Source organism: Zootermopsis nevadensis, unplaced genomic scaffold (assembly GCF_977971745.1).
Source record: "Zootermopsis nevadensis isolate Lab colony 2312 unplaced genomic scaffold, Znev_1.0 Znev_ptg000002l, whole genome shotgun sequence".
NCBI classification, from domain to species: domain Eukaryota; kingdom Metazoa; phylum Arthropoda; class Insecta; order Blattodea; family Termopsidae; genus Zootermopsis; species Zootermopsis nevadensis.
The window spans coordinates 719,484-735,676 of NW_028259134.1; the positions used below are offsets into that span (position 1 = coordinate 719,484).

Sequence of the window (16,193 nt, forward strand, 5' to 3'; positions counted from 1 at the left end):
ACTATTTATAATTTTTATTCAAAATCAACGTTGTAAGAATTACGATTTATTATATGAATCAGTATGAGTTACATTGTAAAACGTTATAAATAATAGTAAAATTTTTGTTTTCACTTTTTGACTTCCTGGTTTCAAAATCGGCGTTATTCTGAACCGGCGCAAATCGAGGGCTACCTGTATTTGGTCTAACAACATAAAACTATGGGAAGTACGTCATTCCAAAAGGGCACGATGCTGACGCCGGTACAAAGTCACATTTTGGTGTATCAACAATAATAATGGTTTCTTATTATTGCTTTGATTTACACTTCATTCAGGACAGGACCAAGTTCACACCATTTTTAATTTCTTAAACATATAATTTTTAAAATACAAAAATATACATTCTAATAATATTCTAGTAGAAAATAGTATTTGCTTAGCAGTTAATGGAACAAAATATACGAGTGTACATGCAACACGTATTTTCCATAATGAACACTGTACGTACATTAAAAATATTTGTATACTGAAAGCAAAAAGTTGAAGTGTTACATCACGAGGGCGGTAACATCCTGCAACACGATGATTTTTAAAGTTCATCTCTAGGATTCGTATCATCTTTGCTTGTGTCTAAACTGTTTGCCTTCCCGGCTTTATCAGATCTATGACAATTGCAATCCGCGTATGGCTTCTCTGGTTCAGGTTGTGCAACGTGATCCATGCCGTCCTGCACCTCCACTTTTTCTACCAGTCGATCACTCCATTCCTTAAAACAAATTAGCCAGTAAGATAAAACACAAATAACGCAATGATATGAAACAGTTTTCATATTTCACGGAGTCGGAAAGGAAAATACAGTTTGCAATTCTAATCAATTAATCTGAACTAATTTTAGTCATCTGTGGTCCAGAGGAATCATGCCGATATTAGTTCCCACGTTGGTTTCATTTCAAAACTGGAATGCAAGGAGTTAGAGTATTTAGATCGGATTTCACCGGTGATGGAAAATGAAAAAAACACTGAATTTTTCAATTATTTCAAGCCTTACATTTCAATATTCAGAACCCTCACGTGTTACCTCCTCGGGAACTTCACCTGAAGAAAATAATTCAAATTCCTCCTAATTCAGCAGCAAATGTTTTGACAGTCTACGCACGCACACATAAAACAAGTAACACTTTCTGGTTTGCAACGCCATGTTGACTGTACGTGGATCTGTCGACACGAATTCTTCTCACAATTTCTTATTAGACTTCGACTGAAGTTTAATACAAATAATTTACATGACAGTGTAAGTTATTGTAAGATTTTATATTCTTACAGTGAAGATGTCAACGCTGGCTTTCTGGGTGAGTGGTCAGCATCACGCCCTGGCCATACTTTACCCCTGGGAAAGTATATGGTACCCATTGGATAGGAGGCTGGGTGGGCCCCAGAACCAGTCCTGACTGCAGAGGCCAGAGGAAAAATCCTCTGCCCCCGTCAGGGATTGAACCCCAGTCATCCAGTCCATATCAAGTCACTATACTGACTGAGCTACCCCGGCTCATTATGGAGACACATTTTTTTCTCTTGCATACAGACTGAACTCTTAAACGTTACTTAGATGATCTTAGTCTTAAAAGGGTTAATTCTAATTGTGCCGTCTCAGCGGCCGCACGGTCTGAGGGGTGGGCCTTGTGCCGCTTGGTCTTTGGGACCGTGGGTTCGAATCCCACTCAAGCCATAGATGTTTGTCCGCGTCTTTCTGTGTTGTGCTGTCCTGCGTGCAGGTAGAGGCCTTGCGACGGGCCGATCCCTCGTCCAAGGAGTCCTACCGAATGTCTATAGATCGAGCCAACGAAAAGTTGGGACCCGCAGTGCTCAGGCACTTGAAGAATGGATCGTCAAAGTAAGTAATTCTAATTGTATGTACTTTTACATAAATATCCACTTTTAAATGTATTTTATACTTACTTTCAACAGTACTGCATGGTAGCAAAACACATCTTGAGGCATTAAATTTTCCTTGGCAAATTTTTGTCCAGTCCTTGCTATTTCTTGAGCTTCAGCATCATTGTCCTTTGCCCACCGAATTCTTTCGACCAAATCACTTAAATCACTTTTGAAGGGAATGTAATGTTTCCATGGTTGAAGTTCATTATAAAAATACTCATAATACTTGGAATCTTGTTTGAAAACTAAAGAATCACCTGCCAACAGGTAAGGAAACCTGTACGCTGACACTGTACCATCTACATTTATCTGGTATTTGTACTGAAAAATAAACAAAAAACAAAGCATGTAAGAAACTTAAGTCTAAAAGTCGGAAATTACGCCCAACCTGTATTTCTTTATGAAAAGCTCTGTGGCACTAAACATGGACTATTTTCGATGTTTTAAAACTAAATGAGAGAAGTTATGTGTAAAATGTAGTAACTGTGAATAGGAACAACAGAGAGTCATCCTCCAGTATATCACTCCTCTTATACCACCACCCTCACATTGCACAAATGAAAGCTTTGGAAAAGAAATTTTCTATGTAATTTCAAATGGAATCCCCCTGCTAGACACCATTATCTGTAGCACAACAAACGTGCCATTCTATAGCACCATACCATTTTGTTTTGACCTGCCATGGAGTAAAGTCCCTCAAATATTCAGTTGTAAAACAACTTCTATGTTGTAGGATTTAAGGTTTCCATAACGGTGAATTTGAAGATGGCTATTTTCTGGGTGGTTGTGCCCTGTAATATGGTAGAAGTGACCTCTCTCTGACGTAGAGGCACGCCCCCTTGTTCGTATCGGTTCCCATGCCCTCACCTAATTGCGACACCAGTTCCCACTGGTTCGGCCAAGGGTCTTCCTTGACTGTCAGTTTCCTATATCTCTAACCGTTTCCACACACGTGGCTTACTCATAACACTAATGATGGAGACAGCAAGGACATCTGAAACGTCGGTAAACTTCTACCAGACTACACGGTGCAACAACCCAGAAGACAGCCATCTTCAACTTCTGTGCTAACAAATAAAACCTACTGAGATAAGAAAGAACAAAGTGCACTGGGGAGGGAATTAGGATGTCACTCTGCATAAGCAGTGTAAATACTGACATTCCAAATAAAAGACATTACAATAAATAAATCTACCATTGGGAAGGGCGTTGGTTTAAAAATGGAAACATTACCGAGAATAATCTGTGTGTAGTAAATGAGTAAAAATCCAAGATTTATAATAGAACACTTACAGATCCATCCATTTTTTGAAACAACAGACAATACCATGGAAATTATAAAGACAGAAAAAAGTAAATACCTAGACACCCCAAATATATATCAAGAAATATTATATACGCTGCACACTGAAACATCTAAATGATGCTCAACATATAACCACAATCCTATCTTCAGCATCCTGTACCAGTATTACCAACATCAACAACTGCCCTAGCTATACAAACCACATCAGTTTTCCACAGCACAGTGTCGCACAGGTAAATGACGACAACAACAACAAGCGTGAGAATAACTACACCTATATATGAGATACCACAGGCATATAAAAAGTAATACACAAAAGAGTATGTATTATTACAGGCAACTTAATTAAATTAATATCCGGGAAAGAGCGCCTTTCCAATATCTACAACAGCCTGGAAACTAAAGAATATTCAAGCCACATGCACGTCACCACTGCTTCAACCAACAGATGAACATCAACCAAACAGGTCCAATACTAGAACCATAGTGATAATTTACATTACGTAAAACTCTGGTTTTATACTACCGAGGTTCTAATGCATTTTAAATGCAACTTTTTAATGACAAAAACAAGTATTCACTGGAAGTCTTATGGATTTTAATTAGTAAGTAATTACTGCAAACTTTTGCTCTGGTCCCTTTTTTTTCTCAATCCTCTTTTTCCCCGCAGACGTCAAGGTATATTTTATTCATTCACTAAATCTGCTGGACATTTAGTAGGACTCCTTGGACGAGTGAGCCCATCGCAAGGCCTCTACCTGTACAAACACTGAAAGACGCGGACAAACATCCATGCCTTGAGTGGGACTCGAACCCACGGTCCCAGCGGCCAGGCGCGTCAGGTCCACGCCTCAGACCGTGTGGCCACATACAACTGTGATTACCTCAGAAGAGCTAACGTTACTTTATTAATAATTATAAATGCGAATAAGAAGTTTTAACATAGAAACAAACATTGCTTTAACATTTAATTAAAAGAATAAGAGACTGTTAACATATATACACACTGTCCAGTGATCACCAGCAGTGTAGCGTTAGATGAAGGTAATTGAAGACCTGAAGATGGACCTGTGGGCCCAAAAATGTCATATTAAACCAAATACTAAGACAGTAATAGATAGTTTTGTTGTGTAAAGATGGTCAATAATAATTTTTGAAGACAGCCACGGAGTTATAATCTGATCTTTCTGTTGAGGATATATGCAGAAGATAATTTGTCTGAACAGAAAAAATTTGTCCTGAAATTAAGAACTAATAATAATCTAAGTTTCTCTATGCATTGACAAGAAATAGCATAACTTGCAAGTACTCACATCAAAGAATTTAAAAAAAGATACGTGCTTTTCCTTAGGCCCATAGTACTTCTCTTGATCTCTGAAGAAAAAAAAGTTTGTAAGGGATGCATTGAAGAGATCTGGATGTTCACGTGCTATGTCAATCAGTTGTAGTCTCTCTCTACGAGAGTCTCTGCCCCTCCAAAATGCTTTCTCAGTTTTTTCATCCCATTTCTTGTCTATGTTTCCCTGGACTGACAGCATGTCAAGCATTACTCTAGGATAAAACAGAAAATGGAAAGGAAACAATTAATTTTATTCACAAAATGGTTAGTAATACAACTACTGGAACAAGATGCTCGGAGTTGTCTCATACTTGAGTCATGCATTCCTGAAAATAAAACACCTGCAAATATTCTAAAAATAGAAAAGTGTCCACATTTTTTATTCCATAAGAAATGTACATTATGACGATGCCTACCACTAAAAACAATCTCCAGATTTCTTTAGACATATGATCTATTTTAACACAAATGTAAGATTCCCAGAATAAAATAAATTTGCAATGAACTTTTATAACCAACTGCAATCTGACAACAGCTGCAAAGTGACATATAATTACAATATTCAGCATATTTATCTACATTATGGAGGTTTATGAATGATTTTTCTGAAGTTTAATTAGTCATTATTTAAGAAGTGCGAGGAATATTATCCACACAATTTACACTCTTATCAATGCAAATCAAAAAGAATTACTGCATGTTTTCTTATAAAAGTAATTAATAATTTTCATCTACAGGTAATGAACATCAAAAGTTGAAGATAAGGCTCTGCTGAGTGCCATCTTTATAGTTTTTCTCAGTATAGTCATCCAAATGCTGAAGTAGATAATAAAATAATGTCCCCTGCTGGTGAGGCATGAGTTTCACAGCTGAGAAGATGAAAAATGATGATCACAGTAATGGCATAAATTACATGTGAAAGTAGAAAAAGTGATGGCAATACAAAAGAAACTTGAGAACCCCCTTTGCCCCCCCATCCCCCAAATCACAGCATGGCCTACCGACATTTACAGGAGCTATTTTTGCAAATTTATTAATTTATTCAAATTTTGTAAGTAATTAAAAGGAAGAGTGAAGACCAACAGCAATGTCTGGGGGATATTGGACTTAGGACGTGTAAGAATTAAAGAAAACACATTCATCTTTCTTTGCCATCCATCTTTCCTCCTTCCCACTCCTTTTCTTATGTACCAGTAACACAACTTCTTAATAAATATACAATGAAACCTGATTTTCCCTGCAAAAGACTGAAATAAATAATTACTGAAGTTACAAATGGAAAGTACACAACAGCAACATCAAGTTATATTAACTTTACCAAAGATAATGTGCAAACAAATTAGTTCCAATACCATCATAAGACCAGATAACACACAAAATACTTAATGTTTTTAGATACACAGTTAAATTAATTCTTGGTTGACTGCATTATATTAATAAAAATTATACTGTAAGAAGAATATGAATATTTTACCTTCCCATGCATTCTAAGGTGGCTTCTGTAATGTCATAAGTTGGCATGACAATGTCAAGGGTATCATTTGACCCACACCAAGAGAACAATGGAATGCGTGGTTTCTGTGTTACACTTGCAAGCGGCCAGTCACCTAAGTTGAAGAGCATTTCCATATCCGGAAGATAAACCTTCCGAGCCAGCGACAAAAGGATGGCATCCAAAAACATTTTAAATCCAACATATTGACCATAACACTTCCTATACACCTAGCAATAGAACAAAATAAAAATAAGAGAATTAAAATTACAATATCATTACCATGAGACAAAAACTTTAAAAGGTGTGGTAAAATTACATTTCTAAACATGTCAATCAACAAACTGACTTCTTTGGTCAAAAAGGTTTACTGTAAATGTTTAAGTTGTGGTCAATTAATCAAGCCATGCACGTTCGGCAACATCTAGCATCACTTCCATTCGATGCTACACTGCTACAATTTTTGACATTTTTTAAGTTTGTTCTAGTCTCATCTACAGATGATGGTTTCATTATACTGACAAATTTTTATTTTACATGCTCACTATTCCAGTCTGGTAGTTACAAAATTAGTATTCAGAGGTGTCTGTCAGTGGTAACGAGTCACCTTAAGGCGGAATGTAGGCCAACTCCTAAAACTCCTAAAACAGTATTTACTACGGACAACATAAGTGCAGTATAATGCGTCAACTGATGTTACAAACCTTTACAAAATATTTATATGAAAAACGCCCAATATTGTGACCTTTCTTCCATAAATACCATCACCATGCACATCAGCACAGGTTGGCTAGAAGTACCAGTACACATGTCTCAACCCCCAAAATAAATGTTACCCACTATAACAAACAGCAATTTACGTCTAAAAACCTCAGGAATACGTGGGTTGCGCCTGATGGAGTAATCAAGCCTATATATCAGTCTTGGCAGAGGATTTCATCTGTAGTCATAGAAGCAGCAGTAGTAGTAGTGGACATTTAGGTGCATCAGCTACCCTGGCTATTTGTGCATTTCTACTAGTTTGGCGCATTATTTACAAGTAGGTCGTAACACTCGATAAATATTAATAGCATGCAGGAATGCCATACACATGTTAAAATTTCAGTATCGTTGCCCAGCATATCTTTGACGGTGCTTAGCAGGTGAAAACCTCTGACATTTGACAGTGTACCTCGGGCAGTCTACGAGGATGTTTCTAAAGCTAAGTTCTGCATTACAAGGGGCACACATGAAGGTGGATTGCCACATAGGAGGCTGTGTGTGAGGTGGGTGTGGCCAATCGTCAGGTGAGTCACCACAATCTCATCCAGGCAGATGAGGCAACGAGAAAACCTACAAAGGAGTGTCACTGGTTTAACTTCTTGTAATTTGTTCCCTTATGTGGTCCCAGTCTTGCTGCCATTTTGCTAGAATGCATCGATGGAGTGTAATGTTAAAGTCAAAGCTGGGGACACCAGGCACTATGGAATCTTGAGCCGTGGTGTCTCTGGCAGCAGCATCCACCGCCTCATTAGCGTTGATAACTACATGGCCTAGTACCCATAACTAAGTAACTAACTAACTAGATGGCTTACTGAACCCGAAGGTTCATCACCTAATTAACCAAAGCCCTCCACCGGACCCTGTCCTGGGCCAACAAAATCCAGCCTCCTTCAACTCCTATCTCCCAATGATACTGCCTGACATTATCCTCCCATCTACGTCTAGGTCTCCCCAGCGGTCTCTTCCCCTCACGCTTCCCAGCCAATACCCGGTGCACACCTCTTGTCCCATCCATGCGCTCTGCATGCCCTGCCCATCTCATTCTTCTCGTCTTAATCACCCTGACAATATTGGGGGAGGAGTACAGAGTTTTAAGTTCATCCTAGTACCCATACTAGTGTTATTTTAAAATTCTGTTTAGAGAGTGTGTGGGAGGTAGTACACAGCTCCAAGATAAGTGAATGTGTTAGGTCAGGAGACTGTAGGCTTTGGGCTCCACAAAAATGGAAAGAAAAAAAAAATCATTCAAGGGAGTGTATCTTAAAGAATGGCAGAGTTTGTAACTCATACAATAACCAAACAACCAATACTTCAACATTACCTGGTTCTGTTTTATGACATAATTGCAGATACTCATACTGCCTGGATGATTAAATTTCTGGAGTGCAGCCCCTCGAAGCTCGGTGAAATTTACATTTGGAAATGGCCTCAAATCTGAGATGATTTGATCATAGGAACTTTTGCAACCAAATGATTTCAACCAATCAGAAACTGACTTTACTGGGCAGTAACATCTATCAGCATAAACAGGACCTGCATATGTAATAAATAAATAAGACATTAAAACCATGTAAATACAAACCAAGCATATGAATGCAATAACATAAGTGCGTAAAATGAATATACAATATTCATCAATCCACATGTTTCACCTTCATAATTGCTCATAAGACACAAGTTAAGTTAACTTTTGGGAGAATTATACTAAGAAGCTATTAGAGGAATTTATTTATGTTACATTGTGGCCCATTTTAACACTATTTTACAAAACCTAAAGCTATCCCACATTAATGTCTTTCCGACTTTAAAAAAATCATACAAACAAGACTGGTAAGACGTACTCTTCCGAGTACATAAAAGTTCCAAAGGTCTTCTATATGTCAAACATCAGTTAATCTTACATACATGGTGTCCCACAACATGTCTATCAAATTCTAAGTGCATGATCATTGGCTTATTTGAAGTGAAACACGTCATCTCAACACAGGTAAAAATCTGAACTGTTAAGAATGATTGGATGGATGGAATGAGAGGAAACTCAAAGGCACACACTGAATGAAATTATTCCAACTGAAGAAATAAATAAGCTACATTAGTTTCTTACTTACTTCCTTGGCTCTACAACCCAGTTGTGGGTCTTCACCACCTCCTTTCAGAGGTTTCTTAATCTTTGAAGTGTGCATTTGTGAGTAGTGAGTGACCAGCCCACTGCCTCTGCACAATTTCTATTCAATCCTGATTTTTGTCTGCTAGAGCCATCTAGTAGTGAATCAGGTGATACATGGGTAAGAAATTGCCACTGAATTTTGATTACAAAACATTTTATTCATGCTCATAAGGTTCTTTTGCATGCCATAAATCCACGACATTGGAAAGGTGATGGCGAAAGTTGGAATTGAAGTAGAGGTTAGTGTGCACAGGTTTGCAATAAGCCTTATGGCCCCTTGGCTCCCTTGCCCTGGCCTGAAGCTCACCTTATTCCCTTCTGGTCCAGCAACGGCTGTGACTTGACTGACTGGTTCCTATACCTCAATTCGATTATCCGCACTCAGCTTACTCATCACCCTAATAATGAAGGCAGCAAGGATATCTGAATCATCAGTAAACTTCTACCAGACTATACCACACAAACGAGAACACAGCTAAATTCATACCTACCACAATGAGAAAATCAAATCCTTCTAAATAACATTAGTTTACCTTCAATTATGTATGGTGAAGCTCCAACATCTACACCTTTATACATGATACGTATCTTGAAATTGTGACATGTATAATAGGTTTTGTATCTTACTATGAAACTTCCATCTTTTCTGTCCAAGGTGTTTATCCAGATTCTGCAATTTTTATATGAAGAATCTCCTGTTATATTCACTTCAAACACATCTCCAGGGGATTTCTTTAGCCTGTCAAAGGATTTTAATTATATTAAAATTACTTGAAAACTGAAGAGGCCTTTGACTTCAATAACTGGTTCCTTAAAAGAAAGTATAATACAGATACTCAAACATAATTACACCACTATGAAAACAACCACTTAATTTAAGCAAGTCTTGCAGTTTGTTGGATTGCATTGGTGTTAAACAGCTTTCAACGTCTAAATCACACAGGAGAACGACAATAGTCCTGGACTACTGCAAGTGAATATCCTGGTATTGAAGATTTCCGTCTTCTGGGTTGTTGCGCTGTGTAGTCTGGTCGATGTTAACCAACGTTTCAGAGGTCATACTGCCTCCGTCATCAGGGCGATGACGGAGGCAGTATGACCTCTGAAACGTTGGTTAACATCGACCAGACTACACAGCGCAACAACCCAGAAGATGGAAATCTTCATACTCACCGCTGTGGGAACCTCAAGTCTTACATCCTGGTATTGCTTGTTGGACCTGAGCAAGACCACAGGAAACCTTAATCGGGATTCCATCCATAGGCCTTGAATAAATAAATATTTATTCTGTACACATTTTACCCCATTTTATTTTGCTATATCACAGGTGTTTCAGAGATAACATTACTACCGTTAAAACAATATGCTTAATGAAACATGCCGATGATGGAAACATTACTATTTACACCTCACCTTCAGAAATGAATTCAAATCTTTTTAATGGAAGAATACTTTCTACATCTCCGATAGTTCATAATCATTCATACACACGATGTTAAAGAAATTGTTGACTGTAAATATTTTCAAAGGAAATTACTTTCCAATACAAACACATAGCATATCTTACATTTGTCTATGCTCATCCACTGCTTGGATGTAAAAATATCGAGCTGGCATCACAATTCGGTCTGGAAATAATCCGGGTCCCCATATTTGACACTCCGCGGGGTCAACAACTGAACCTTTACTATAGCTTAAGGGCACACCTTCCAAAACAAAATATAACAGTACTGAGAAAAACATTTTACAGAATATGGGATTATAACATTACTTCTAAACTGAATACAGTTTTCCCAGAAAACAAACAAAGCGCTACTGCGTTAACATAAATTTATACTTTCAAAAACGCAAACAAAATATCTATCAAAGATTATATAACAGAAAATACCAACATACACATCAGTAACTCATTGTTGAAAGTTGGCAACAATTAATGGTTATGACGTAACTACATGTCCTCCAATCTATCTGCACCTGTAGTAAAACTACTGTAACAATGATCTGGTGGCCAATCGGTAACAACGTTAACTGTCATCCCACCCCCCCTTGATTACCGTAGGAGCAATTAATTTTAAAATCTGAAGATGTCTCGTTCAGTGCCACCCCTGTCCCATCTGACCTCTGCTCCCAACTAAATCTAACTTATACCTTGTTTCTAATGAACCTGCCCTATACAGACTCCTTGCTTTCCATGTGCCAAATCTCATGTCTATTTTCTTTCGCAAGTCATGACCCAGAACCTGTACCTTTCGCTGTATACGTACTGTATATAATCCGTGATAAATCAATTGGTTCATGCTGTCTGTGCTCGCTAATTTGTTCAAGGTTAATTTTGACGAGTTGGTTATTTAAATGTCGAAAGTGGGAATGACTAATATACTCGAACTAGATATTATTTGTGAATCTGATTCATATTCAAAATGTTCACATATGTATGAAGTATCTTTTGCAAATACCGATATGCAGTACAAGGACTTTTTTAGGCGATACTTATATGAAAATAGGCCTTGTGTTGTGCGTGGGCCAGTAACTGAAAGTTGGAAGAGTGCAAACGAATGGGTTGCTGATAATAAACCAAACTTTGCATATATCTGTCGAAAGTTTGGTATGGGTTTGCATTTGCCTTTCAGTCACTAAGAACCTACCTTAACCTTACTTTGTTACACACTAATTACTACATGATTTTTATGCATTTTTTTGAATGGTATATCAAATTTACCCTGGATAGCAATAGATTTTGGTGATAGAAAATTGTTTGTATCTTATTTCAAATTGTATGTGCATGTCAGAGGATGTCATTGCTAGCTTGAACAAATGGATTAAAGACAATAAACTCACATTAAATTTTGACAAAACAAATTTCATAGAATTTTATATTACCAACAAAAATTGTGTTAATCTTGATATAAAGTATGAGGATAAATAATTGTGGCAGAAATAAATAAATTTCTTGTCCTACAAATTGACAAACTTGAATTGGAAAACACATTCATTACATTGTGACTAAACTAAGCTCAGCATACTTTACTGAGGACTCACATCACTCATATTTGTATTAGAAACAGGTATTTTATTTGTGTTATGTTCTACATTCTTAGCTTGGGCAGATGAAGGATCTATGGAATGTAAATGAATTCTATTCCACACGATTTAACACATTTCCTATATACTTTCTGTACATATGTAAGTTTGTATATATCTATTATAAAGCACTTGGTAATCTCCTGTGTTTTATCTGTCAGACTCATTTGTAATTGAGAACAGCCGCAAACATGTATGTCACGTAGTTTGGTCACAAAAATATAAAATCCTGTATAATAAATACTAGTACTGTACCTGTATGTAACAATAATGGTGATGAAGGGAAGTAGTTTTATCAATGATTTTAATATTTCTTAATTCTTTCCTTAGGATTTTGTGGCTGGAGTTCAGCGTGTAACTTTGACTTTCAGGTGTGAGCCACATAAAATGTTGAATATTAAATTTACCTTGAAGATGGTAACTGCAGTGTTTGCTGAAACATTGTTTGATGTGACTGACACATGAAAGCCCAAGTTATATAATTCTTAATTGATTTCCTTCCTGTAGGAAATGTAACAGTTCCAGTAGCAAACTGTGATGAAAAATACTATAATGTTCAGAAAATACGTGATATACAGTTATGTGACTATCTGAAGTACTGGCAAGATTACAATAGTAAATGTCACTCAGATTTACCATGTTTGTATTTGAAGGTATGCATACACATTATGGCATGGGGGTGTTTGCATTTTCATTTAGATTACATATTCTTTAACATTAATTGAATATTCTTGTGTTTAAAGGACTGGCATTTCACTCAGGATTTTCCTGAAGAGAATATATATAGAGTTCCAAATTATTTTGCTTCTGACTGGTTGAATGAATATTACAGTGCAAGGACAAGCATTAAAGATGATTACAGATTTGTGTATATGGGACCGAAAGGATCATGGTATGATATCATTTTATATTGAAATAAAATTTGTATATACGAAGGAATATTTTCATAGTAACAAGATATAAACCTGTATGTTCTTGGGGCAAAACACGTGGATGAAAGTGCTTGTGAAGTGCCAGTAATTTGTGGCGGATGTATAAAAACGGATAGCAAAAATGAGGCATCTCGCTGTCTAAGTGGATCTACTGACAGCAAAACTTATTCGTGCTAACATACATTTAAGATACTAGAATTTAGCACCATAAAAATTCATGTAAATTGCTACACTGACAAAATGTGCATTGAGGTCTTCTGGGTTGTGATACCATGCTTACCACCTCAAATCTCGGATAAAGATACAAATGGTGCATTTCATCTGTTGTTTTATATTATAAACAAAAAGAATTTTCATAACATATTCTGAAGTGAAATTGGGAAGTAGTGCAAATGAAATTCCTTGTTTTAGACTTCAGTATTTTTAATTTTAAATGTACCAGACAAATATGTACGTGCATTAGACCAAGGTTTAGTTGACATTACAAATTATGTTGATGTTCTGGGGTGTATTCCTTTTCTTGAATTTCATTTAGATATCAGTGTTTCTCTGTAATGACACTGACAATAATTAGTATGTCTGTTTTATGAGTTAGTGGAAATTAAAACACACAATACAGATAGGCAGACAGAATATGCACGTTTCACTGAAAATTGACCAGTATCTCAAATTAATTTCAGCTGTAATAACTTGTGGAAAATGTAGTGGAAAGAGCCTGTAGTTTAGCAGATTCCTTGGGTTTTGCTAATAAGTTGGTTTACAAGTGTCATTGGCTTCTTATTTTCCAAATGTTGGCATAACCATTTACATAACAGCCTGAATCATATGACAATTGGGGATGTAAAATCCTGTAATATGAAGTTACCACTCAGACTTTAACTCTGGGGTTGAATGGTTTAGTAGCATGTTACTGCAACATGTGGCTAATTTGACTTCCCACATGCTGTAAGAAGTTAAACTTGTTAATTTTATTCAAAAAATGTTAATTGACATTATCTTAAAACATTAAATATTTTTATAAAAAATAAACATATAGATAATTTTCTTTCATTAAAAAAATAATTTGACATTATTTTAGGACACCTTTGCATGCAGATGTATTCACTTCATTTAGCTGGTCAGTGAATATCTGTGGACGGAAACGTTGGCTGCTGTTTCCACCAGGGGAAGAAGTCTGTCTTCAGGACAGATTTGGGAAGCTGGCATATGATGCCACAGCCCCAGAATTAAATGATGAAAAAATATACCCACGATACAAAGAACTCTGCAACTGTGAAGAGATTATACAAGAACCTGGTGAAGCCATTTTTATTCCATCAGGTTGGCATCATCAGGTGTGGAACTTGGTAAGCATGTTAAAATCCACTAATGAAGAACTAATGATGTATTTTCAATATGATTTCATAATTACCTAAATACTTTGAAGATGGCTGTCTTCTTGATTGTTGTGCTGTGTAGTCTGGTAGAAGTTTACCAACATTTCAGAGGTCCTTGCTGCCTCCATCATTGGGGCGCCCTAATGATGGAGGCAGCAATGACTTCTACCAGACTACACGGCACAACAACCCGGATGATGGTCACCTTCAGACTCTCCACCGTGAAAGCCTCAAAACTACCTAAATTCTTTGTTTGTATTTTAGGAAGATACAATATCAATAAATCACAACTGGATAAATGGCTGTAATATTAAGACAATGTGGACCTCTCTAAAGGGCAATCTCATGGCTGTAAAAAAGGAAGTGGAAGACTGTAAAGATATGGAAGGATGGAATGAGCATTGCCAACTAATGCTACAGGCAATGTTTGGCATGAATTATGAGGAGTTCTATTCTTTCTTGACTGCTATTGGTGAAAGAAGACTAGATGCTTTGAGGGACAATAAACCTCTACTTCTGTTTGGTAATTGGCAGTTAGGAAGAAATCATTTGCTGTTTGATCTAATGCAAGTGAAGAAAATTTTAATCGCCTTTCTTAAAGATACTGACACTTTGAATCTGAATATTTTTAAGAACTTGGATGACCAACCAGAACTAATGAAAGAATTTGACCATTATTTCTTATAAATGCATTTATTTGTATTGTTTCCTTCACCTTCAGGTCCAAATGATGCAGGATCATTTGTGCCCTGTAGTGAATTCTGTCATCTCTGTAATGAGAATAAGCTAATAAAAAATAACCTTAATGTATGGTAAAAATCAAGTCACACAATAAATGATGCTCTAAGAACAATTGTGAGTGGTTTGTTCAGTAAAACAGAGATGCAAACAAACATATTAAAGAGCGTTCAAGTACTAAAAATATGGTGTTCACACCTGAAAGTAGATGGCAGTGGTTACCAAGGTGGAAGATGATGCAAGGTAGCCTGCACTTCATGTTTAGCTGACTCAGAACTGGAGTACAGACATTTTAAAAATGCAAACTTTGTTATAGGTCTTGATGTTAATGTACACTAATACAAATGTAGTGGAACTGATCATTTGCTCCTTCATATATTTAAATGTGTAATATCGTGAATTTAAATCTTATATTGAAATTCTCTGACCTCAGTGATCTTACTTCAAGAGTCATATTTATTTGCATTTCAGTTTCTACATCCTGTTTTAATTATGTGCAGGATTTAAATCCTGAATGAATCTGTATTAACATTAATTTTCTTTATATCTTCAGTTATCAATTGAAGTTACTATTTGTTCTTTTCCAATAACTTGTTCATTATAATTTTGCTTCCATATCATAACTCCAACATCAGAAAGAAAAATTAACATCACCAGTCTATTCCAATCCATTCCATTATTTTTTATACAATATGTCTTGCTGGGTTGTGCAGGGTTAGGTTGGTTTGGCGAGGTGAAAATAGGATGGGGGTGGTGGGGTCATTTTGGGTTTGGATAAGTTGCATACGGGTTGATGGTTTGGTTTGGGGTCCTTGTTTGATGGGTCGGAGTGATGAATGTATGGGTACCCTTGGTGGGCAGGGATGGTTTATGTTTGTTGGAAATGGGATCAAACAACTCCCATTGTTGGAACATATTACTTATATCATTATTATTTTATTTAGTGTTCTGTCTGACGACAGGTCCATATGAACAGGATCCTTCCATCCTTTTCTCGGACTGGGACCTGTTCATATACGTTCTTGGCAGATGATCCAGAAGTGGTTTGCCATTGCCTTCTTCTGTGTGTGAATGGAGTAATTG

At 36.7% G+C, this 16,193-nt stretch overlaps 2 protein-coding genes across 7 annotated transcripts; one reads left to right on the forward strand and one right to left on the reverse strand.

Moving 5' to 3' along the window:
• Nucleotides 1-312: 312 nt before the first annotated feature.
• On the reverse strand, nucleotides 313-11,212 carry LOC110828866 (protein O-glucosyltransferase 2). 5 transcript variants are annotated; one of them, XM_022061975.2, is made up of 8 exons: nucleotides 11,132-11,212; nucleotides 10,551-10,689; nucleotides 9,517-9,722; nucleotides 8,138-8,349; nucleotides 6,037-6,284; nucleotides 4,537-4,774; nucleotides 1,939-2,238; nucleotides 313-748 (listed from the first exon to the last, which is right to left on the reverse strand). In XM_022061975.2, exons 2-8 carry the CDS (start codon nucleotides 10,598-10,600, stop codon nucleotides 572-574), a joined length of 1,431 nt encoding a protein of 476 aa, XP_021917667.1. In that variant the 5' UTR covers nucleotides 10,601-10,689; nucleotides 11,132-11,212; the 3' UTR covers nucleotides 313-571. The 5 variants fall into 5 exon arrangements, with proteins under 5 accessions (XP_021917667.1, XP_021917666.1, XP_021917665.1 ...); XM_022061974.2 differs by lacking the exon at nucleotides 11,132-11,212 and adding an exon at nucleotides 10,880-11,042; XM_022061973.2 differs by lacking the exon at nucleotides 11,132-11,212 and having other exon boundaries at nucleotides 10,551-10,858.
• On the forward strand, nucleotides 11,179-15,225 carry JMJD4 (jumonji domain containing 4). 2 transcript variants are annotated; one of them, XM_022061989.2, is made up of 5 exons: nucleotides 11,211-11,588; nucleotides 12,572-12,717; nucleotides 12,808-12,956; nucleotides 14,075-14,342; nucleotides 14,637-15,225. In XM_022061989.2, the coding sequence occupies exons 1-5, from the start codon at nucleotides 11,336-11,338 to the stop codon at nucleotides 15,057-15,059; spliced, it is 1,239 nt and encodes a 412-aa protein (XP_021917681.1). In that variant the 5' UTR covers nucleotides 11,211-11,335; the 3' UTR covers nucleotides 15,060-15,225. The 2 variants fall into 2 exon arrangements, with proteins under 2 accessions (XP_087213653.1, XP_021917681.1); XM_087357527.1 differs by lacking the exon at nucleotides 12,572-12,717 and having other exon boundaries at nucleotides 11,179-11,308.
• The last annotated feature ends 968 nt before the right edge of the window (nucleotides 15,226-16,193 follow it).